This window comes from Chrysochloris asiatica, unplaced genomic scaffold, assembly GCF_000296735.1.
Source record: "Chrysochloris asiatica unplaced genomic scaffold, ChrAsi1.0 scaffold00009, whole genome shotgun sequence".
NCBI classification, from domain to species: domain Eukaryota; kingdom Metazoa; phylum Chordata; class Mammalia; order Afrosoricida; family Chrysochloridae; genus Chrysochloris; species Chrysochloris asiatica.
The window spans coordinates 15,525,058-15,550,060 of NW_006408527.1; the positions used below are offsets into that span (position 1 = coordinate 15,525,058).

Here is a 25,003-nt window from a genome sequence, read left to right on the forward strand (position 1 = left end):
AACTTTCACTCAATCCACAATAAAAACCTTAAATTAAAAAAAAAAAAAAAAGGACTCGTGAAAGAACAAAAGCAATGAGGCCCTTCTGAGGGGGTAATGGGTAATGGTTAAAAACAGCAGGACTTAGGTTGCCTGGGTTGGAATTCCAGCTCTACAATTAAAGATGGGTACTCTGGGATAAACTACCTAACCTTTCTGTGTCTGTTTCCTCATCTATAAAACAGAGAGGGCAATAGTGTGTGGGTGGTGTCAGTGATTGATGCACTTGGCTGCTAACTGACAGGCTGGAGGTTATAGTTCACCCAGAGGAATCCTGAAAGAAAAGGTCTGATGATGTACTTCTGAAAAATCAGTCACTGAAAACCCTCTGAGTTGACTCAATGAGCATCAGGTACCAGAGCCTTGAATTTTATATTAATAAATTTAAATAAAGATGTGCATAGTCCTTAGGACATGGGAGGTGCCTCATGCATTGGAGATGCTTAGAAGTCCAGCAGAAAAGCCTTTGAGGTGCTCTTAAAATTGCAGCTAAGCGGTCAAATGCGTCTAAGACTACCGTTGCTGAACCCAAGCCCCACTAGCTTCCAGGAGCTGGAGCGCTCCTGGACTGCCCAAAGGAGCACTAGTGGTGCTATAGGATAAGCGCTGAAACTGCTAACTGCATGGGTGGGGGTTCAAACCCACCAGCTGCTCTGTGGAAGAACGATGAGGCTTTCTGCTCCGGTAAAGATGTGCAGCCTGGGAAACACTATACGGGGTCACTATGAGTTGGAATTGGCTCCATGGCAGTGGGTTTGGGCTTGGTTTATGAGTGGTGTCCTAAAAATCCTGATGATGCCATGGCTTAAGTATTGGACTGCTAACTGGAAGGTTAGTGGTTCAAACACACCAACTGCTCTGAAGGAGAATGACAAGCAGGTCCACTCTGTCCTAGAGGGTTACTATGTGTTGGCACAGACTCAATGGCAGTGGAGGTGCTCACCCCACATCTCCGACCCATAGCCTCCAAGGTTAGCAAATAGAATGTTCCAGAACCACACAAATCACCTATGGCCACCAAGCACTCAAAATATAGCTAGTCTAGCTGCAGAACTAATTTCCTATCATTCAATTCCAGTTTAATAGTAGAGGAGTATAAAAGATTTTTTCCATCAAAAACAATTTTATGGTTTTGGTTAAGACTCTGTTTCACTTTCATTGTTAAAAATTTGGCATCCAAACAGAGATGCGTTTTAAGTGCAACATACACACACGGTTTTAGTATAGATGTAAAATAGATTTAGTGCCCCAAAAAAGAGAGAAGAAAGTAAAATGTCTCTTTAATAATGTGTTGATACTGATTTTTATATTGATTGCATGCTGAAACAACCTTTTGGATATATTGTGTTGGGTAAGATGTATCTTAAAATTCATTATACTTATTTCTTTTGCTTTTTAAAACTTGGATACTAGAAGACTTAAAATTACATTTGTGGCTCTCAACATAGTTTTATTGGACAGTGCTTTTAAGATAGTCTTAGGGATAGAAGAGAATTTCACAGCCAAGCCCAACACCTTCAGCCTATAGACGAGGACATGCTTGGGGCTGGGAACATTTATTCTCCAACCCCACCAGGCAATGGAGTCCTCTCTGGGTGCCTAACACTCTGCTGGGTCTGACACTGCTCCTGCCTGTCCCAGGATGGCAGTCCCCTAGGGCAAGCGACTTCCCATCCCTGTTCAGTAAACCAGTGGATCTCCCCAGAGGGTCTTTTTAAAGATTAGGCAGGAAGAAAGAAGGGAGGAAAGAGGGTGTACGTGAGGTACTTGGCTCTCCCTGAGGCTCACCTGGCTGCATCCTGGATTTCTTGAACTGTTTGTAGATGAGGTACATCTTGTCCAAACAGCACTGTATCTGCTGGATGCTATGGGAAGGAGGCAAGGGGCCAGGTGATGGGAGAAGCAAAGGGCAGGGAATAAAGGGTGAGGGAGAGGCTGGAGCTGGGGTGGGAGTAGGGGGAGCAACTTCATGACCACAGCTTTGGGGGTCAGTCTTGTCTGTAAGCTTAGCTGAGGTATGTTGACGCCAGCTAAAAGCCACCTCTCAATCATATTCTCTGTTTGCCTGTCTGTCTCTCAGGGCCATGGTCTCTGTTTTGCACACACACATTTAGTAAGGGTGAGAAAAAGCAAATCAAGAGAAGTGTCAGAAACTAGACTTGTGCCAGGGCCAGATGGCTGGAGGACCCAGAGTCCAGGGAGACTGGCAGTGAGGGACCAGGTGGGGGTGGCGGAGAAGTCTCTTTCCTGGTCACCAGCAGAGGGCAAAGTAGTGCCTTCTTGGTATTCCCAGTGGTTAGCACAGGGAAGAAACTCTAAATGAATAAAGAAGGAATGAACAATCCCTGTTTAGAACAAGAATGAATCAATGATTCTTGTTTAAATGGGAGGGGGGGGGTCCTGCCTGGAGGGAAGGAAGAGGGAAGGGGAAGTCATTCTCTCAAGAACCGTTTGCTATGTTGAGTGTGTGTGTGTGTGTGTGGGGGGGGGGGGCGGATTATTTCTTATCCACTGTAGGGTCTACTTAGCTCCACCTTCTCTCCACACTCCTCCCAAGACTGCCCCCTTCAGCTATTTGCAGAGCTGGGGGTGGGGGTCTCAGCTTGTTCCTAGGGCCTTGCCAGCCCCAGAAAGCCTTCCCTCATGAAAGCCTGGGTTGTGAAAGAGGTTAGGCCAAGACCACGGATTCACGGTCTGTATCTGAAATGCGTGGTGTTTTCCTGATTTGTGAAAGGAAGCCGCATGTGCACACAGCATACTGGGGAACACCCTAGCGGGGTCAGAGGCAGCATTTCAGAACCAAATACAGTCATGCCTTCAGAGAACTATAAGAACGCTCTCAGTAGGATAAGGAAAATGATACGAGCCTCCCATCACCCATCTGTCAGTTTGTCAGATTGGCCTGGCTTGTGTGATGCTTCAAGCTATGCCAACAGTATTTCAAATACCAGCAGGATCACCCATGGTGGACAGGTTTCAGTGGAGATTCCAGACTATGAAAGACAAGGAAGAAAGGACTGGCAATCTACTTCAGAAAATGAGCCAGTGTAAACCTTGTGAGTCATCACTGGGGGAGCGGGGAAATCAATCACTAGAGGAGAACATCATGCTTGTGAAGTAAAGAGCCAGCAAACGAGAGGGAGACATCTGGTGAGATGACCAGCACATTTGGACAATGCTTCCTTCTGTTGGTCATAATGTCACCATCAGTTGAGGCTGGCTCAGTGCAGTGATCTACCAAATTATCTCTAAGAGCCTCGTGCCTGTGTAGGTTGGGATTTGCAGCTAAAATAGCTTAGAGAAATTTGTGGCTTTCAAAGCATTTAAAATTTCGAGTTGAAATCATAGGATTATGGATCTCACTAGGGATTCCTGGTGTGGCGCTATAGGAACAACACTGGACTGCAAACCACAAGGTCAGCAGTTCAAACCCACCAGCTGTTTCTCAGAAACTCTATACAGGGTTGCTATGAGTTAGAACCGACTCAATGGCACTTAACAACAACAACCACAATTATACTGTCTAGCTACCCCCACTGTTCCCAAAATTTGTCACCACTCCAAACAGAAACTCTATACCATTTCTCTCAGCCTGTGACCACCTCGGCTGTATTTTTGCCTGGAGAACTTGGCCTGGAGAAACGGCTGTCACAGGTTGTAAATCCTTGGTGTAGGCCAGAAGTCTGAGCTTCGGAGATGGGACTGGAAGGCCTGTCTTTATCACCTACTGTCTGTGACTCAGGGTATGCTAAGCTCCCTGAGGGCATGATCAGAGCACTAGGATTGCTCTTAGGACTAAATATCTAGGACAGAGGACCTCCCTCAGAGCCTGACACAGAGCCCCACTTGGAGTCCTAACTTGCTCTTCAACTGTCCAGGGGAGGGCAGCCCCCCACACCATCCTCTTCTCCCTACAGCTAGTCACAGGGAAGGGTCTTGCTCATTCCTGAGCCCACACCACCACTCCAGGCCCCAGCACAATCTACTTGATACAGGTGGGTCCCCCACCCCAAAAGAAGGAAATCCCACAGACCTTCTGTCCTCATGTACCTGATCCCGGTTCTTCGCCAGCTCCGAGCTCAGGTTTCTCAGGCTCATCTGGGTCTCTGTGATGTTTTGAGAGCATCTGGAGAGGACTTCTGCCAGCTGTGAGGCAGAAGGCAGCCCCCGTGGGTCCTCAGTCCTCTGTAGGCAGCTTGGCTGAATGACTGCCCCCATCAACTCTACTCCTGATAAGGGCCACCTCCCCACAACCCTCCCCCATCCTTCCACCTTCCCACATACTTAGCTCCCACTCACTCGCTCCAACACACACTGCCAACAATCTCACTCTCTCCACACACTCCTCCCCACCTCTCACTTCCCCTGTTATACACATACCTCCCACAGCCACATCTACGCCCACAGCCTCACTCACGGTTCGTAGCCTGGACCTCAGCTCTGCGGCCCCACTCAACTCCTGGGTCTCAGGCCCCCCAGCCACAGTGGTGAACCTTGAGAGAAGGAAGGAGAAGTGCGGGGTCGGGTGGAGAGGCTGCCCCATTATGAGACAACTGAGGTAGCAGGTAGGTGACACACACTGAGCATAGCAACTTTGGGACTGCCTGTCAGGCTGATGGTATCTTTGGAGAGTGTCATGGTGGGGGCACAGGAGGCACCTTGAAGAGGCCTTTACTCATCAAAGTTATGGCATTGTTGGGCATTAAACAGAATGAAGACTGAAGTGAGTTGGAACACCTTGAGTCTATGAAATTCATGAGTACATTATGATTCCAAAACAAAAACCAAGCAAAGAAAATAATCAAGCATCTTGCCATCAAGTTAATTCCAACTCCTGGCAACTCTATACCATACCAAGTAGAACCTCTCCACAGGGTGTTCTTCTCTGTAACCTTTACAGCAACAGACTCTTAGGCCATGCTTCTGTGCTGCTGCTTGGTGGGTTCAAACCACAAACCTTCTGGTTAATAGTTGAGCACAACCTATTTGCACCACCCAAGAACTTCTATAATAACACAAGCCAGCCATTATGAAGAAGAACAAGGTGTTCATGGTTGGAGGATGATTCATTATCAACCTGTGATGTGCAGATGACACAACCTTGCTTGCTGAAAGCAAAGAGGACTTGAAGCGCTTACTGAAGAAGGTCAAAAGTTACAGCCTTTAGGATGTATTACACCTCAATGTAAAGAGAAGAAATATCCTCACAACAGGACCTATAAGCAACATCATGGTAAATGGAGACAAGATTGAAGCTATTAAGGAGTTCATTTTAGTTGGATCCACAATTGATGCCCCTGGAAGCAGCAATCAAGAAATTAAATAATGTTGCATTGGACAAATCTATTGTAAAAAGCCCCTTCAAAGTTTTAAAGAACAAAGATGTCACTTGGAGAACTAAAGTGTGCTTGACCCACGTCATGGTATTTTCATTCACCTCATATGTATGAGCATATGAATGAGGAATATCAAAGAAGAACTGATGTATTTGAATTATGATGTTGGCAAAGAATATTGAAAGTACCATGGATTGCCAGAAGAACAAACAAGTCTTTCTTGGAAGAAATATAGCAAGAATACGCCTTAGAATTGAAGATGGTAAGATTTCATCTCATATGCTTTGGACATGCCATCAGGAGGGACCAGTCCCTGGAGTCATGCTTGATAAAGTAGAGGGTCATCAAAAAAAGAGGAAGACGCCCCCAATGAGATGGATTGACAAAATGGCAGCAACAATGAGCTCAAACACAACAATTGTGAGGATGGTTCAGGACACGGTAGTGTTTTGTTCTATTGTACATGGATCACTATGAGCCAGAACCAACCCAACAACACCTAACAACAACATACGACCAGGTGTTAGCAAGAAGTAGTTGTCAATAGTGGGATTTGGTATTTATATGTTCTTAGTTTTGCTTATCTGTATTTGTAACTTTCTGCTATTTGCATATACAGTTTCTTAATAACAAAAATTAGGGAAAAAAGAGTCCTGCAAATTTTGGCTTGGAAATGGAGGGGAAAGGAGATAAAAGACAGTTGTTTTCATTTTATTGTTGTTGTTAAGTGCCGTTGAGTCGTTTCCGACCCATAGTGACCCTTTATAGGGTTTCTAATGAGCGACTGGTGAGCTTGAACCACCAACCTTATAGTTAAAACGGCTTTTCAGTCTGGCACATTAACCCACAGCACCACACCAGGACTCCTAAAGAAAGTAGCAAAGAAAAAATAGAAATGATCTGGAAATTATCTAAATGCTCTATGAAGGTAGGGATGTTGTCTCAATGCCTAGGCAAGGGCTTAGGATGTAGTAGTTGCTCAATGTTTGGAGAGGACATCATGCCTGGGTCAGCATAAATGAAGGACATCCTCAAGGAGGCAGGCTGACACAACAGCCACCAGAGTGGACTCATATGACTCAATGACCATAACGATGGCGCAAGACCAGCAACACTTCCTTCACTCCTACACCATGGTGCCATGATTGGAGCTGATGGCAACTAGTAAGCGGCTCAACTCATGATCATTGAATGAATTACTGAGCACATGAGTGAAAGGAAGGGCATGTTGTCACTGATGGTAGAACAAGGTGAGGCTGAGAGTCAGGGGACATGGATTTGAATTTGGGTGGCTTCACTCATATCTTGGGTAGTCACTTTCTCTCTCAAGCCTCAGAAGACAATTTTCCTTCCTAGTCCCTAAAAAGGTGTCCACGGGAATAAGAAACGAAAGTCCTTCACAGAGGACTCGGGGAGAAGAAGGCACGTTTACAGGAACACACCCTTCTTTTGATGATGGGTGAGAGGCACTTCCGAAACTCCAAGAACTGCCCTGGTCACATGAGCTGGACTCCAACTGCCAAGGAGGAACAGGAAGCTCTGGGCAAAGACAAGTATGCCCTGCCAGTTAGGGCTGCCTGGGGTGGGGGGAGTCCAGGGCATGGGGAAGCACGCTGTGAAAGGGGAGGTAAACAGACAGGCTGGCACTGCCTGGACACTTTGTGCCAGGTGCTCAGGTTTCGCCCAAGATAAATTCAGCTCATCAAAATAGCTCACATTCCAACCTGAGAAGAGCTAGTGGCTTAGAAAAATATATAGGTCTGAGGATGCTCAAAAATGAATGAGGTTACTGAATGATCAGAGCTCCACTAGAAGAAGAAAGAAGAGGAAAAAGAGCAGTCTGATACAATTTGATGAACTTGACCTACACCTATGGATGCAGTAGCTCAAAAGAGGGAACAAATCCTTAGAGCGAGCATCATTCCCAGCCCCTCCACATGCAGAGTAGACAGGGATAGGCAACTTGGACATTGGCTACCCAAAATGGGTGGGGGTGTGGGGGAGGGCTACAAAGGCAAGAAGTAACTGGCTTACAAGCTTTCAAGAGGGAACCTAGATCCAGAGAGCGTGGAGGAAGGTAGAATTTCCACTGAGTAGTATCCAATCTGTCTAGGAGGGGCTGATGAAAGGAAATGCGGATAGGTCTCTTGTGATACAATAGTGAATAATTATTATCAGGACTGACTGTGAGGGTTGGAAAGGTAAAGGTAGATATGTTGTAGCAAGGAGGGGGGTGATTAACTTTGCAGTCCAGGAGCGGAGGTCCCTACGACCATCAAGGGAGAAGAGTGGTGTGTGGTGCCCTATCCAAAGAAGCAGTGATGACAGAGATGGAGGCAGAGATGATGATGTGGAGAGATGGAACAGCTGGAGACTTTAGACCCAGAGAGGGAGAGGGGCTGTGTGCTGATGACCAGGGGGCAGGCTTGCAGAGTATACCCTTTGGTTGGCTGATGATGCATGGAGGGGATTGTAACCATGGCAATGAAACGATACACAACAGGATGAATGTATAACTAATGTTCTCCAATGTAAACTATCACACAATTCACAATAAAACATTTAAAAAACAAACCAAAATAAAACAAAAAGAATGAGGCTGTGAAACATCAGAACGGGGAGGCCTCAGGGATCATCTACCATTCTCACTTTGAAAATTCAGAAACAGAGGCCCAGCTGGGGAAGATGATGATGGCCCAGCATCACACACGGAACCGGGAACCAGCAAAGAGCACGGCCCCAGCCCTGAGACTGTGCTCAGTGATTTTCCTATGCTGCCATTCTCCATGACCTTTGCACCTACACCACACCTCAGAGGAGGCTGGGAGTTCTGAGGGGAGAGATACAATCCAGAGACACAAGGACTCCAGACTCAGGGTCAGACGACCACTCCTGACAGTGCAGGAAGAGAGGGGATAAACACCCAGAATGCCTTCTTACACATCTCTTTGTTGATTTAGAACCTGCAGTGAGTCCCCACCAGTTATTCTATTGGGTCCTAACATTCCAAAAGAGGGGCCCTGGTGGTATAGCAGTTGTAAACTCAACTGTAAACGGAAAGGTCAGTGAGCCCACCAGTTGCTCTATGAGAAAAAGATTCAGTCTGTCTGCTTCTGTAAAGAGATTTGCAGATTTGAAAATTTAGAACACTGGAGCACTTCTACTGTGCTCCTCAGGGTCACTCTGAGACAGAATCCACTTGAGGGCATTGGGCAGTGGGTTTGTTTTTTGTTTTGCCAACTTCCCAATAGAGTCCTTGGGTGGCATAAGGCTGTTAACAAGCTCAACTGCTAACAAGGTTGGAGTCCACCCAGAAGTACCTTTGAAGAAAAGCCTGGAAATCTACTTCAAAAAATCAGTGCAGCTTTACTCTGGCACATGTGGGGTCACCATGAGTCCAGTCAACAGTAGCCTCCCAACTACAGCCTCAGGGACCTTCACGAATTTTCCCTTGTACTTTCCACCCATCCATCACTCTCCAGTTCCCCTCTGGGACATTTTCCATCATGAGCGTGACTTCCTGTCCCCCAAAACTGGCCTTTTTCTATCTCTGCACAAGACTTTCCTGCCCAAGGTATTCTTTTTCCTTTTGGCCTTAAAAGACTCATCTCTTCCAAGCATGCCTCTGCAATTGCCTCTACCCACCTCCAATCTCCCTTTACCCATCCTACTAGCCCTCACATGTTGGGAAAGGGCTCTCAGGGAGGCCCAGGTCCTGCAGGAGATTGTGGGATAATATCACCACTGTCCTTGGACTTGTGTCTTGACAGAGCTCTGCTCACTGGGCACTCATCAACCAAGCCTACAGGCCCTGTTCTCTGCAGTTCCACCACATGAAGGAGCTGGGTCCTGATGGGGACTCTGTCCCTGCCCCCTGGAGACGCTCTCTCCTTTTCGCACTGCCCTGTGTGCCTCTTGGGATTTGGCAGCAGCAAGTCTCCAGTGAGTCAACCCTGTTGTTGGGAAATTCCCTGAAGCTCTTGGAAGGAGGGCCAGGGACACAGGGTGGGACAGGATGGGAGGGTGGAGGAGTGGGACAGCCAGCAGGCTTTACTCCCCTGTCACCACGCACCTCCTCTAGGCAGGAAAGCCTTCCACCAGCTTCCCCGGCCTCTGAGCCCATTGCTCGCCTTCCAGATTGTGCCCTATTCCCGGGGGGTGAGGGGAGCCACCCTGGGTTTCTCAGCTCCAGACCCTCCAGTTTGGTTCCCTCCTCCCCACTCTCCCCTTTTCTACTCCATCACTTGACATCTCCACTGAAGAGTGGTGGTGTAGGAATCCAGAGAGAGAGGTAGGGAATCAGAGAATGTGGGACAAGGGGCCAGGAGGGGTGATTATATGAGTTATTATGCCCTGGCCTGTCCAGGGTCTGGGTGACAGGCTCCTAGATCTCCTCTCCAGGCTGTCTAGCTAAGTCATAGAAGGGTCTCACAGGAAGGAGGCCCCTTCTTTTGACCCAGAGATGAACCTCCAGGCCCCTTTGTTCTGAGGCAGTGGGAGATGTGCAGGAGTTTGTTAGGGGTGAGGTGGGAGTATTCCCCTGTTCTACAGCACAGGGAAGGCAGGAGCTCTGGACCAGGGAGGGCAAGAGTACTACTGGAAATATCAGGCATGAAGAACAGGTTGGCAGAGACTTCCCTGCCATAGGCAGGACACCCACCTCTCGGTGCCCAGGCTGCTGCTAAGGAAGAAGAGGGCTGTCTGTGTGATCTCCAGCGTCCGCCTACACGTGGTCTGGAGCACCTCCCTGTCCAAGGGGAGCGGGTCAGACTTCCCTGCTTACGAATTGGTAGTGGTCTGGGTTGCCCTTGTGAGCCTCCTGCCCAGCCTCACCCTCTCCAGCCGGCCCTTAGGGTACTCACACCACCCAGTGCAGTCCCCGAAGCATCATCTCCTGCCCACCCAGCAGGGCCTGTGAGAGCCGCAGGGATTGGTAGCCGGCACCCAACACACCCTGAAACACACAGGTGGGCAGGGTTAGTTCCCCTGTCCCCTACTTCTGTGGGACCCCTTCCCTGTCACCTGGGCCTGCCCCTCACCTTGGCGGTGTTGTAATCTGCCTGCAGGTCCACTTTGGGGACGAACTTGGGGATGTCCAGGGCAGCTGCAGACAAAGACCCTATCTGAGGGGCCTGCCTCTACAGTCCTGGACTAATGCAGAGCTCACCTTTCCTCATTCTAGCTCACATCCACTTTCACCCCAATCTTCGGCCTCAAGCTTCCTAACTCACTAGCGCCCCCCACCTGCCAAGCCTCTCCAGGTCTTCCCCTCAAACACACTCGGTGTTCTAGCTGTAGTCCCTCACTGCCTCCCAGTGTCCACTCTGGAGAACGTTGTTCTCCTTCCCAAGGCCTCATCTCAACAGCCAAAAGATGGTCCCAAACCACCTTGCTGCCAATGGGCTTCAAGGTTAATTTCCCTTCCCAGTCTCAGGGACCCCCAAGAGGCAGATGAAATTAGCATCACCCAAATGAGGAGTCGGATTTTACGCTGGACCCCTTCTGACTTCCCTTACTCCTACAACACATATGCTGAGACTCCCCCACCAGCTGCACTTTGCAGAGAGCACATTAAATCCTAATCTCCGTGCCACTTGGAGTTTTTCTTTCTCAACTCTGAGGACACTGTGATGCTCAGCCACATGCAGAGTTAGAACTACTTCTGCCTCCTATACCTGGTGGCCCCCAAAGACCTACAAAGAGAACTAAGCAATGCCCCAGCTTGTAAGCTGTCATCTTTCGGGGGAGACTGTGAGGGGGAGGAGAAGAGGCCCCACCAGCGTAACCCTACTCACGGTCCCTGAAGGCCAACCCCTTGGGGGTCTCACTGGCCATGCTGAACAGGGTCAGGGGGCTGCTTGCAGTGGTGTGAGCGATGTGCTGTGCCGAGAGGCTGGGATCGAGAACACAGAGGTGGCCCTCAAAGAGGTACTCCTGGTGTTGGGGTGCCACGCTGGTCTGCTCATACACAGCCTCCAGAAAGATGGCAATCCTGGAAGGGATGCACAGGGGGACAAGGAAGGACAGAACGTGTCAGGGGTGGGTACAGCATGCAGGAGACAAGGACAGGATGACCAAATCCCAGTTACTACTGTCTGTGACAGGGGCTCAGCATGTCAGAGGAAGGACCTGGGGTGTTTTGTTTTTCATCAGGGGTAAAGAGAGGCAAAGTGGAGCGCTTGTCTTACAGTGCATGGAGGCAGAATTCAGGGTTCTCGCCACACTCCATTAAAATTCATCTAGTCCCACAAAATTCTCCAGGAAAAAAGGTTCTATGAGCAAACAAATTTGGGAAATGCCCTGTCCACTTTTCTGGGAGATTTATAATGTACATTTGCAACATCAAAGTTGCTGAATCTCTGAAGTCCGGCAGCAATTTTGATTTTAACTTGGTTTAATTTTAACTTGGTGGAATGAATAGTTTTCCAAACTACTAAGTTTGAACCAGGAAGCTTTCCTATCTAAACACTCTGCAGAACTTGCTCTGGAAGGTGCTGGCTTAGGCAGCCTTCTACTGTGACCCCACCCCTACCCCAAGGGGTAAAGAAGGGCTTTCCTGCTTTCTCTCCAGGTCCCCACTTACGTGTTGTGCGCGTGGATATAGACATGGTGCAGGGCTGCCTGGGACATCGAGAAGACATGGATGATGTTACGTTGTAGGATGTCACTGGTCTCCGCAAAGAACTGGTCGAAGCCCCAGCACCTGGCTTGTTCGACCTCCAGGATGTTGGCCAGGATGGGCACCAGCTGACTCTGTAGTCCCCTGTTCTCCCAGGACACAGAGGGGTCAGGGGTCAAGACCTGGACTTGTTCTCCTTGAGTAGGCCCAAACCAAACCCATTGCCATTGAGTAGATTCCGACTCTAGGGTGACTCCATGTGTACAGAGTCAACCTGAGCTCTGAGGGGTTCCTTGCTGTAATCTTTATGGGAGTAGATCACCAGGCCTTTATTCCAAGGTGCCACTGGGTGGGTTGGAAGCTCCAACCTTTTGGCTAGTCGTCAAACGTAAACAGTTTGTGCCAACCAGGGACCTTCCTGGAGTAGGTTGTAGGGGCAATCCATAAGAACGTCCTGAGGAAGCAGGACCGAGGGGGCAGGATGGAATTATTCCAGTATCCAGATGGAAAACTGAGCCCAGAAAGGGCATGTGCTGTGCCTGGTCCAGCAGCCCCGGGACCGGGTCTCAGAAGCTACAGCTCTCAGCAGGGAGGTGATGCCACAGACTGGGGGCTATGTCTGCCCACCTCCCAGGGCCCCACTCACATCGACAGCCGGCAGGTGATGGGGAGGGCATAGCTCCACTCCAGCGGCCCGTTTTCCCGCCGCTGAGTGCCCGCAATGGCCCCCGCTGGTTTCTCTGTGGTGATTCGGTACCTGGGATGAGGTAGGGCTGTGCTAGTGGGTACCCCAGTCCCTCACCCACAAGGGGATGATGTTGTTCAAAGTCACCCAAGTACTATGAGGAAGTCTGAATAAATGGAATTCTAGAGTCCTGGCTGACAACCCATGAGATTGCCTTGACTTGGGGCACTTTCTGCTCTAGATACACAGACCTGTTCACTGTCCGCTGCCTCTACCTCCTCTTTACACATTCCTTACCCAGCCTGCCTCCACACCTCTGCCTATGCTCTACTTGGCCCTCAATATCCTCCTTCAGAGTCCAGCCTTCCCTGACAAGCCCAGTCCAGGCCAACCCTTTCCCCTAAACCCAATAAAGGGTTACTCAGCACTGGTGTGGTGCTGCAGGATAATACACTGGACCGCAAGGTCAGCTTGAACCACAAGGCCAGCAATTCAAACCCACCAGCCACTCCTTGGAAATTCTATACAGGGTCACTGTGAGTCGGAACTGACTCAATGCCACTTAACAACAACAGCATTCACACACAGCTGGGGCTCTGAGCTGAATGTGGGTGCATTGAACTCCTTACTGATCCATCTAAAATCTCCTCTGTTCCCACAAGAGCCACTGTTAGCTCCAGTTACTTCTGCTGTTACTATTCCAGACAGCAGGGGGCTGGGGGTCAGGAGGCTGGCTGCTTGTCCCACCTTTGCCTGGCATCCTTTGTGACCTTGGGCAAGTCACTTTTTTGAGGCTCAGTTTAGATGTGGTGAGCAGCAAAGTTGAGGGGCGGGAGTAAAGAGAAGCCCTGAATCACATATGGAGGTGATTACCCATCTCCCACCAGACCAAGGCTAGGGTTAAGCTTCTTGCTTGATGGACTGATTAACAAAGTTATTGAATGGAACCTGGGAGAAGGCTGGGGTAGCAGGTCAGACCAGAGGAGAACCATAGAGTTTGAGGGGAAGTAGGAGGAACAGTGACATCATGATGGAGACCCAGCCGGGACCCATGGGAGAGAAGGGCCTGTTGTGTACATATCAGAAGGCCTGGGCTTGTGCCTCCTCATTCCCTGCCTGAGGCCCACCGTACATGATCTCCTTGTTGCGTCGCGGACCACCAAATGGGACGAAGGGTAGGCTGCCCGTGGCTGCATGGTACAAGGTCACCCCAATGCTCCAGAGATCCACCGTCACCCCAAACGCCTTCTGCTGGGGCTTGCGAAGGACTGCTCGCTCATACATGTCGGGATGCTAAGGAGAGAGCAGTAGAGGGGAGTGTTGAGGGCGAGGGTGAGTATGGGCCTGAGCCCCACAATCAGACCCCTTCCACAGCCTACAAGGAAAACAGAACCCTTCACAACCACCTCCTTTGTAATCTCAAAAATGGAGCCTTCTACCCAGTGTGTGTTGAGCAGGGTTACTGATGAACATTGTGGTGAGTCCCCATCAAGTTGATTCTGACTCATAGCGCCCCCACATGTTACAGGGTAGAACTGCCCTATAGGGTTTTCTTGGCCATTGGTATGGTGCTGTGGGTTAATGCGCTGTACTGCAAAATTGGTTTGAACTTCAAGGTCGATGGTTCAAGCTCACCAGCCGCTCCGCAGAAACCCTATTTAGGGTCGCTATGGGTCGGTATTGACTTGATGGCACTTAACAACAACATCTTTACAGAAGCAGGTCACGATCTCCAGCCATACTACTGGGTGGGTTCAAACTAGCAACTTCTAGATTAACAGACCATATGCACCACCTAGGGACCTCTTGAAGTCCTGGTGTAGCATTGTAGGATAAGCACTCCACCATAAGGTCAACTTGAACTGCAAGGTCAATGCTTTAAACTCACCAGCAGCTCCTCAGAAACCCTACACAGGGTTGCTATGAGTCAGAACTGATTCAACGGCACTTAACAACAGGGACCTCTTGGAATTTGGCATGACAACTAACAACAACAAGGGGCCACTTGTCTTCGCAAAAATGGGAGTCTGTTTGCCTCTCCCCAGTATTCCCCGCTGCCCGCCCGGTGCCCTATGACAGTGTTAACCAGAAGCTTCCAGTCCTCAGGGAGTACCAGGTTGGCAGCACCCCCTCCTCAGTCTCAGAGAACAAAACGGAGTGAGATAGAACCCTGCTAGAAGGAGGATGGACCCGCCCCTTCTCAGGGGACCTTCGGGGGGTCCTCAGCTTGGAACACGCTCCTCAACGCCTACTCACCAGATACTCCTCAGTCCCATAAACCGAGACGAACTTTTCGTCGTCATCCAGCTCGCGCGCGGCCCCGAAGTCTGTCAGTTTGTAGATGCTCTGGCCCTCCTCCCCCATGAGGCGCATGATGTTCCCAGGCTTAATGTCCCGGTGGACAATGCCGTTCTCCCGCAGGTGGTTCATACCAGCCACTGGGGACAGAGGAAAGCTGCTAATGGCTCGGGCTGCATCCGTAGGGTCTGAGCCACCACCTTGTGGGAAGACATCCTTACGTCTAGACAGAGGGGGACCCATGAGCTGACGGCCACAGGAAAAGCAAGAATACAGAGACAGGCACAGGGCAAAGGCAGGAAGTCCCCAGGAAACTGGGGTATCAGGTTCTATCTGGACTCCAAGACATCCAGGAAGGACTGAGTCCAATTGGCCTTTAATTGTGGAGGGAAGAATCTGGGTTAGAGGAAAAGGTACCCATTCCACGACCCCTCCATTTTACTTTTAGAGTGGTTTTGTTTTTACTTAAAAAAAAAAAGGAGAAATCAACATAAAACGAACTCTTTGAAAGTGAACAATTCAATGGTGTTTAGTACATTCGCAATCTTGCACAACCAGATCTCCTAAAGTGGAGTTTGAAACCTGGGTCCTGCCCCTGCCCCTTCAACCGTGTGTGCCCCACACCTGGGATACAAGGCCTTAGGAGGTTCTGAGCGATTGTCCCTGTTAGGATACTTGTTTCAGGACTTTGCCTGGTGCTGTGGTGGGGACTTCCAGCAGCAGTGCTCAGGGAGGCTCACCCACGCAGTGCAGCACCACCAGGAACTCATCCTCCGGCAGCCCAAAGGTGTTCTCCGGACTGTCCAGCACACTCAGCAGGCTCCCACTAGAGCAATACTCCATCACCAGCACCTTCTGCCGGCTGCTGCCCTGTGCGGAGATAGAGGGAGGCTTAAAGGCCGCCACCGCCGCCTTTTCTCGCCCATGCCTGTGGTCCAGAAACCAGCTTTCTCAAGAGGAGATGGCTCAGCCTACAGCTCAAAGGCCCCAATTCCCTAGCTTCTGGTCTGGTCTCCCTTCTTTGTCTCATACAGATTATCTATTTTAGAACAGAGCATCATTTTTTTCCAAAAAGCCCTCTCCAATTAAGCTCCTTCCCCTGGTATTCTTTATTCCTCTCAGTGTCCCTGGGTGGTCCAGACAGTTAACAGGCTTGAATGCTAACCAAAATTCAAGTCCACGCACCCAGAGATGCCTTGGGAGAAAAAGCTGGTGATCTACTTTAGAGAAATCAACCACTGAAAGCCCTATGTAGCACGGTTCTGCCCAGGATCAACTTGGCAACTGGTTTTTGGTGGTTTGCTCTGGCTGAGTTGTTGGTGAGCATGAAACCAAATCTGTCACCGTGTGAGCCCACTCTTCCAGCCCATGGGGTCTTCCTATGACCAAGCCCTGGACCCACCGTCTCCTCCACCGCAAAGAGCTTGACGATGTTCTGGTGGTTCAGCTTGCGCAGGACCTCAAACTCCCTCACCTGCACCTCTCGGGGTCGCAGGTAGCTGGCATTGTTGAAGACCTTCACAGCAACTAGCTCCCCAGATTTCTGTAAAGTAAAGGGGAGGAGTGGGCAACAGCACAGGAAACATGGCAAGACCTCTTCCCAGGTCTCAGTGCAACCTCTCCTGCCAGCCCAACACCAGAGGTGAGAAAGGACAGTCTGCGTGCAGCCAGACCTTCTACCCTCTGCTCCTTCCCCTTCCCAGATCCAGCCCTGAAAAGTGACCGAGGGTGACACTGTGGATGATGATATGCTTGCTGGTCCTTAACTCTTCTGATGCTGGAGTCCCCAGGTAATGGCTAACCCACTTTGCTGCTAACTGAATGGTTGGAGGTTCCAGGCCACCCAGAGAGAAGTGCCTTGGAAGAAAGTCTATTTCCAAAAAATCAGTCATTGAAAACCCTATGGAGCACACTTCTACTCTGACACACATGGGTCATAATGAGTTGGAGCTGACTCTACAGCAAACGGTGTTTCTTTTCGTTTTGTTTTGTAATTATTATCACTATTGGTACTGATAATAATTGCAATGTTAGCATGGGACTAGGATTGGAAACTGCTCTGTCTGGCTTAAACTGCTCTTAAATCTGTGAGAGTATTATCTCATATATTCTAATACAGCTCTGCAAAGAACTCCTAGCAAGTCCTGTTTCCAATCCCTGATCTTCCCAGAGCCAATTTGCTACCCCTGGATGCTTTTCTTTGTGCTTTTATCTCTTTCTCCCCAGACCCAACCCTGCTTGACCCAGGTGTCATCCCTGGCAGTCCCTTTCAGTCCCTATACCCCTGCTCAAACCTCCCTTTAGTCCCCCCGAAACATGCAGAACAAAGTCCAGCAGTTTCAACTACTGTCCACTCTTGCTGCCTGCTGCGGACTGAACCAGTTCTGCACCTTACCTTGTTGCGGGCCTTGTACACACTGGCGGTGGCCCCCTGCCCCAGCAGGTCATTTGTGTGCCACAGGTAGTTGACAGTGCTCTGCATCTCCTGCTCCTGCTGGCCTGCCACCGTTGGCCTAGAAAAAGAACATGCTTGGGGGTCCTGGAGGTCATCAATACCTGTGGTCAAGACCAGTGGTCTGACCAAGACCATCCCATGAAGGGTTCCTGTGGCCAATCCAGTGGCAAGGGTTGGGGGAGTGTGAAGCTCAGATAGGTTAAGTAACTTCCTCAAAAGGAAACAGCACACGGCATCAAGAGGGCCCACATTTGTCCCACAACCCACGGTCTGCACCTGTCCCACGCATAAGGCATTCAGCTGTAACCCCCCTGCCTGGAGAGGCAAACCTCTGTTCTCTCACCTCTGCCAGGCTCTGAGAATTCCAGGTTTCTGCCAGCGAGCCTGGAATTGTCCCAGGAAGCAGAAACTGTGTTAGAGGGAGGGCCCTGGGTCAGGCTGCGTCAACCCACACCACCACAAATCTCCAGGATTGCAACATGAGCTTGGAGCCCCTCCCCATGTACTCACAGGGGCCCACCACTTCCTGCTGCAGTGAGCTAACAGCTGTTCCCTGGGCAGCCAGCCTGGCCAGGTCAGGGCTGCTCAGGAGTGTGAGGATGTGTGTGCGTGAGAGTGCGTGTCCCTGAGTGTGTTGGTGAGTGCGTATGTGTGACAGTGTGAGCGTGCATGAGTGTGGGGGCAGAAGCCAATTCAATCTCAGGGGAGGTTCTGAAGCTCCTCTTTAACTCCCTTCCCCATCCGTGCACCCTTCTTCTCTCCAAAGGCTTGTCCCTCTAAACAAATCCATCCCAGAGAAGTTCAACTCAATGCCTCCTTGAAAAATAGAGTCATGACTCGTCTTTTGGGATGACTGGGTTTGGTGTATATGTGTGTTTGGGGAGGAAGGGTTGGAGGCAAGGAAAAGAACCCTGGTTGCATATACGGTTAAGCCTTGGCCTGTTAACCTCAAGGTCAGTCGTTCAAACCTACCACCCTGAAGGAGAAAGATAAAGCAGTCTGTTCCCATAAAGATTTACAGACTCAGAAACCCTGAGGAGCAGCTCTACTCTGTCCTATAGGGTCACTGTGAGCTGGAATCCACCTGACATCAGTAAGTGGGTAGGAGAAGGAGCCAAGGCAGCAGCATTATCCCTTAAACACTCTCAGGGAAGGCCTCCTACCTGACATAGGTTCTCAGTGTGCCTGGGAATCCACCACATCTCAGCTTTGAGCCTTCTTTCTCTACAGTCTTACTTTAAAAAATGTAAATCACTTGAGAATGCCAGTTCCTCGAGCCAGAAGATAATGTATTAGTGTTTCCATTTAAGAGAAGCAACTGAGGTAGTGAAAGACTCCCTGAAGATGACATTAAGGCCCTGAAAGCGAGCTCACCTGGTTCTTCCTCCTGAGGAAGAGAAATCAACCAGCAGGTCTGGGGGCTGTGGAGGTATGAGGCCCTGAGCAAGCACCCCGAGATCAAAGCAAAGGGCTCAGCCCAGGGTTCTGGGGTGTGAGGGTGGACAGCTAAAGACCCCAGGGTGTGGTGCAGTGTGGTGCAGAGGGCAGAGCCAGAGGGGACCTGGTCGTGCCGGAAGCCCTCTGCAGCCCCCAGCATTGCCTATTGTTCACAAGCTTCAGCCAGCGGCTGGATGAATGGGTGGTGGGCTGAGCAGTGAGCCAGTCGCCCCACCCACTGCCTCCCACAACCTCTGCTGCAGCCAGATGGGCACTTACCGCACTTAACCTCAAGCTCTGAGCAGTCCTGGATCAGACAAACATTGTCCTCAGCCAGGGTGTGTTAAGCTCTCCTTCTGTGGCAAGTCCAGGGGTTGAGCTACACCGGAAAGAGGAGGGCGGATGATAGGGTGCCGTTTAAGTCTCTGCCTCCATCAAAGGCCTCTGGCCCCAGCCCTTTAACCCTTTCCTGTTTGTCACCTTTCCCACAGGGCTGGGGGTTTCCAGTCCTGCTCCCCAGCTGTGCTGGAGACTTTCCTCTGCGCTCAGATTCCCCAGCCAGGGTGAAAGCCTCCAGGAGAGGGAGAGCAGGCACCAGAGGTGGACAGGAGGAAAGCATGGAGGCTGAAGCTAAACATTGGAAATGGAGAGCCCAGAAGTGCTGGTGGTGGCCAGCAGCCCCCCTCTATGTCACACCCTCCCTGCCCCCTCCAAACAGTTCCTTCCAAGTGGATGGAACACAGACATCCTCTGGGCCCACAGTAGCACAGACATCCGGGGAGGGGGCTCTGGGCCCAGAGAGCCACTGCAGACACAATCTGTACCCAGCTCAGGGCTGCCCTGCAGCTATCTCCCCTCCCCACTGCCATTGCACTCCTCCCCCAAGTCCAAGGATCGGGCACACTCACCCCATCTCAGCGCCAGGGAATGAGGACTATGGAAGTGAGGACTAAAGCACCCAGGAGCTTTCAGGGCACACTGTCATTAATGGGCAACACACATAGCATCCTGGGGGCCTTGGGCCTCAGGGACCTGCAGGTTGGCCAGTTGATGTGGCCTTGCACAGATGTCAGAGGGCTTCCTGCCGGCCTCTGGTGGCCACTCAGCTCAGCTCACTGTGTTCTCACACTTCCTGATTTCCTTCTGTCTCTTTCTTAAAGAGACAGAGGCAGCCCAGCCACCGCAGACCACCCCCAACAGGAAGGAGAAAGATGATCCTTTAAGTGCCCAAGTGGAAGCCATGGATTGTTCCGGGCCAGTGTGTGAGCCACAAAGAGGCCAGGAGCTGAGGCCCAAGTGTTTGTGGCAGGCCACTGGGTGCTATTTTGGCATCTCTAGCACTTCACAGGAGCAGGGACGTTCAGGGCTCTGCCAGAGACAACAAAGCAGGTTGGGCCAGTTAACTAAAGGAGAGGTATGTGGGAAGGCCTGTTCCCACAATGGAGCCCAGGAACCCCTGGAGACCAGGCCTAAGGCTAGCCACTCCCAGGAGAAATCTCATCTTCCCAAGAAAGAGTCTTGGGCCCCAGATGTGTCAACAACACAGGATCTCCCAGCCAGTTTTCTCTTTCATGGCTTGAGGATTGTTCTTGGTTCCAGTTCATAGTCACTCTGTGTAGAGTTTCCTAGGAGGGTTCAAACTGACCTTGCAGTCCCATGCATTATCCTGCAGTGCCACACCAGTGCCATGAAACAATGTATTCAAATATTCTCGGAGTCCTGGTGTGGTGCTGTAGGATAAGCACTGGACTGCTAATCATTTCTTATCCAACCGCCATCTTACCGGAAGGTGAGTGGTTCATTCCCTCCAGCTGCTCCTTGGAAAGCCTCCCTGTTCAGTGTCACTATGACTACATGGCACTTAACAACAATAACAAATACTTGGGAAACGGGAAAATATTTTACAGCCAGGTCTAGAGGCCCAGCGACCTTCAGTATCTTGCCTATGACCTTCAGAGACTGCTGGGTGTGCCAGCTTTCCACTCAAGACTTGATGTCCCAATCAGCTTTCCCAGGCGCCCAGCTCTCAGATGGCGGTTGGATAAGAAATGGTTAAAACCAGGAAATTCCATGTTTCTATTGAATGTTGGGACTTTCCCATGGCCACACCTGATGGTTTCCTCTGCCAGCCCCACCCCTCTCATAGCGACACTAAGAACAGGAGCCAGGCTGAGAGCTGCCTCATGCTCAGATAGATACCTGCTGATAACACCCGTAAATACAGGCGCTGAGCTAGGCCTATCCAAAGGCACTGCACTATGGGTTCTCACAGTGGTGGTGGTGGTGGTTATGTGCCTCGGAGTCGGTTCCGACTCATAGCAACCCTGTACAGGGTTTCCAAGGCTGTAAATCTTACCGGGAGCAGAAAGCCTCATCTTTCTCCCGCGGAACAGCTGGTAGTTTCGAATTGCTGACCTTCAGGTTCGCAGCCCGATTCGTAACCACATTCTGGGGCTCTCGTGCTCTTAAGACAGTATCTCCAGCTCCCCACCTGCCAGGCGTATTACACTTCCTGAGTGCTCCTATGATTGGTGGAGCCATGTGATTTCCAGGCCAGAATAGTTTATTGCTGATGCAAGATCCCCTGGAGTCCCTGCCCACTGATACGATGATTCTGTTAGACATGGCAGCTGCTCCATCATGGGCCTCAGTGGTTATCATGAGTAGAGCCCCCTGCTGGCTCACAGGGGATATGCAGCGTTGGTCAGAAATCAACCTTTGTTAAGGATTCCTGGGTAGTGAAAATGGTTAACCCTCTTGACTATTTACTCTGGTAGCGTAGTGGTTACGAATCGGGCTGCGAACTGCCAGGTCAGCAGTTTGAAACTACCAGCTGTTCCGCAGGAGAAAGATGAGGCTTTCTGCCCCTGTAAAGATTTACAGCCTTGGAAACCCTGTACAGGGTCACTCTGAGTTGGAACCGACTCCACGGCACACAGCCACCACCACTATTAACTGAAACGTGGCAGTTGGAACCCACACAGACCTGGTGACCCGCTTTTTAAAGGTTATTAAACCATATGGAGCCGTTCTACTCTGCACACAAGGGGTCATCTTGAGTCTCAAATGACTTGATGGCAACCAACATTGTTTAAAGTCCTTGAGGTGTTGAGGTTGTTTGTTATTGCAATATAACTAGGCCTGCCTTCAAGCATCTACCCATTTCTACCTGATGAACCTGCTCAGTCCTCGCTAGCAGCCCACGTTCTTCTCTCCAACAAGCTCAATCTCTTTCCCAGTGTCTTTTGCACCTTCGAATGCAAGGACTGTGTGTCTAGTGAATGCAAGGACTGTGTGTCTAGCACCTACTCTGAACCAGGTGCTGTATGCTGAGGACACAAAGGGAACCCAAGAACTCTCTCTAGGGCTTTAGTGAAAGCTCTGATAGACGCAGCAGATGGTGACTTTGGAAACCTGGAGGTTGGGGGCAGTATGCAGTGGTCAATAAGGGTTTGGCAGACGAGTGATGCTTGGCCAGACTTGGGAAGGAGAGAACAGCAGGGATTAGAGACAAGGCATGTAAAGAGTGTGGCTTGTTTAGGGTAATGTGCAGAAAAACTAGAGAAAAGACGGAGAGGTGGAAGGTGGGCTAGACCTGTGTGCGGTGACAGATCCCGCTTCACTGGGCATTCTTGAGGTCGGCTTAGACAAGATGAATGAAGTCTTGAGCTTCTGGGACCCAATGAGGCAGTGTGACCAGTGTTTCACTTGAGGAGGTAGAGGGGCCTGAAAGGTTCCCGAGGGGAGAGGGGGAGTCTGTAAGAGGCCTCACCACATTTTCTCAAGTGGCTCTGAGGAATCATAGATACACAAGTGCAATTCAAAGGTGGTACAAAGACCAGAGGCATGAAGAGGAGGGTCCTCTAAGGTAGCTCTCAAGGAAAAATCTCTCATTTGTCTATTACAAAGGATGGTAGAATGGTATCATGGGAAGGGCAGAGGTTTCATCATTAATGCCCGGGCTTGAATCCTGACTCTACAACTTAGTGTGATCCATTGCAAGTCACGCAACCTTTCTGGGTCTCAGGATCCCAGAGGGTGGGTATGAAGACAAAATGAGATAAAGTACCTGCTACCTGGTGGATCTGAATACACATTGGTTGCTTTTTCTGTCCCTAGTTGGTCTGAGCCTGTTTCTCACAGCTGACTCACCTGCTCTAAAGGAGAAGGATTAGGGAAAGGGTGGGTCTGTAGAAGGGGTGGGGATTTGGGCAGCAGTGTGTCCTTACTGTGCTTATCACAATAGAAGGGTTGAACAAGGAGGTTACCAGATAGCCCTTAGCCACGACAGGAGTCAGCTCTGGAGGAGAGCAAGGGAACAAATCCTCCACCCAGACCTAGACTGCTCCTCTAACAGTAGAACAAGGGGCTGTTGAGAGAAACCTCCAGACCAGTGAGAGAAAGTGGCCTGCATGGTACCACACAGTCCTTCCTCGTGTGTACAAACCAGCATTCCATCACCCTACTGACCCCTGAAACTTCCTACGCACCATCTTCTCCCACCCTCAGCTCTTCTCTTATACTTCACAGAAAAGAGAGGAGTCATCAAAAGGGAGCTCCCTCATTTTCTCACCCCCTTGTCTACTACCTGCCTTCCCACCCATGAGGCCTGAGGAAGTGCCCCTTCTCCTGATTAGGGTCAATGCTTCCACTCGTTCTCCTGAAGTTTACTTCTTCCCATTCTAGTGGACCCTCCCTAGGTCTCCACAGTCCATCTTAAAAACAAAAACAAAACTTGGTCCCTAGTTTACTGCAACCCTCAAAGCAACACTTGAATGAGTGGACTCGTTACACACCCCTTCTTCTTGTTCCATCAGCTACTCACCTTCTTCAAAGTAGACTCATTTCCCCTCTACTCAAAGTGCTCTTGTCCAAATCACCAATTACTTTTCATCTTACCCCACTGGCATTGTGTAGTTGGTCCTTCCCTGTTTGTTTAAACCTCGACTTCTCTTGGATTCTGTGCTCTCGGAATCACCTGCCTCCCTTCTCCTCTGCTGGATTTCTAATAGCTAGCATCTTTCCATCCCCAAGTTCTTTGTGGGAATTTCATAGTCTGAACATGTTAAGTGCCGGTGAGTTAGTTCCAACCCACAGCAACCCTGTATAGGGTTTCCAAGGAGTGGCTGGTGAGCTTGAACCGCTGACCTTGCTGTTCAAATCGACTTTGCAGTCCAGTGGATTAACCCACAGTGCCACACCTTTAGCTCCTAAATTTGTTTTCAGGTATGATCTCTCCCCAGACCTCCCAATTCAAATTTCCACTTGGATGTCTAGTAGATATCTTGACTTGACCAGGACAAGCCCAAGTATAATTTCCCACACTATCCCCTCCCCAACAACAGCCTTTCTGACTCCTGAAGGCACTGTCCAATTACCGTTTTGTTTTCAGAGGACCACTTATTTCATCATCTTGGTATGTAAAATGGCTAGAATGAAAGCTCTGTAATCAGTTTCCCCTGTTCAGTACTCTATTACTGTTTGTTGACTGAATAACTGAGTCTTTGGAATGTGTTAAATGGCAAGGTTACTAATTCCTGAATAAAAAGAAACCATATATACCTAAGGATATAAGCATTTAGATTAGAACTCTTTAGACTATTTCCTAAGTTCACCCTGGTTCTTTTTTGGTTTCTAACTGGATGGAACGGTCCCATGTTTTGACTGTACTCATTGCCAACTGGGAGTCCCTGGGTGGTGCAAATACTTATTGGGCTCACTACTGAATGGTTGGTGGAGGGAGAAGAGATAATAGGTTGGAAGTGCATGAGGCAGTTGGAGAAAAGATACAAACCACAAATAGAGATGGCAAACTTAGGGGAGGGTATGCAGTACTCAGCCTAGGCTGGCAGTACGATTCCTTGTATAACCATTGATCAAGTGTACGCCTTTGGATGTGAGATATTTGATTCATCTTTGGTAGTTTGTGGTATCAGAATAACTCCACTAAAAACAAGTGTGGGTCCCAGGGGGCTCTGGGATGCATTTTTAAGTCACCTCCTTTGAGCAGCTTCACTCCTGGATTTAGGCCAGGTTGGAATGAAAATTTAAAGGAGAGAACATTCCCTATAACTCCAACTGCAGCTCCTGTCTGGTACTGAAACAACCAACACCAACAGCATAAACATACTGGT

General features: G+C 49.9%; 1 protein-coding gene across 1 annotated transcript in view; it reads right to left on the bottom strand.

Annotated features, from left to right (window-relative positions):
• Positions 1-17,459, bottom strand: part of IKBKE (inhibitor of kappa light polypeptide gene enhancer in B-cells, kinase epsilon) — a 28,118-nt gene extending 10,659 nt beyond the window's left edge. Inside the window, exons 1-15 of the mRNA XM_006834211.1 lie at positions 17,373-17,459; positions 16,380-16,520; positions 15,718-15,847; positions 14,936-15,117; positions 13,812-13,972; positions 12,641-12,751; positions 11,959-12,138; positions 11,171-11,367; positions 10,415-10,479; positions 10,238-10,329; positions 10,036-10,122; positions 4,457-4,532; positions 4,073-4,185; positions 1,807-1,904; positions 1,608-1,626 (exon numbers count right to left, since the gene is read on the bottom strand). Of these exons, the coding sequence (XP_006834274.1) occupies positions 1,608-1,626; positions 1,807-1,904; positions 4,073-4,185; positions 4,457-4,532; positions 10,036-10,122; positions 10,238-10,329; positions 10,415-10,479; positions 11,171-11,367; positions 11,959-12,138; positions 12,641-12,751; positions 13,812-13,972; positions 14,936-15,117; positions 15,718-15,847; positions 16,380-16,520; positions 17,373-17,459 (1,739 nt within the window). The remainder of the gene's footprint in view (positions 1-1,607; positions 1,627-1,806; positions 1,905-4,072; positions 4,186-4,456; positions 4,533-10,035; positions 10,123-10,237; positions 10,330-10,414; positions 10,480-11,170; positions 11,368-11,958; positions 12,139-12,640; positions 12,752-13,811; positions 13,973-14,935; positions 15,118-15,717; positions 15,848-16,379; positions 16,521-17,372) is intronic.
• Between the last annotated feature and the right edge of the window lie 7,544 nt (positions 17,460-25,003).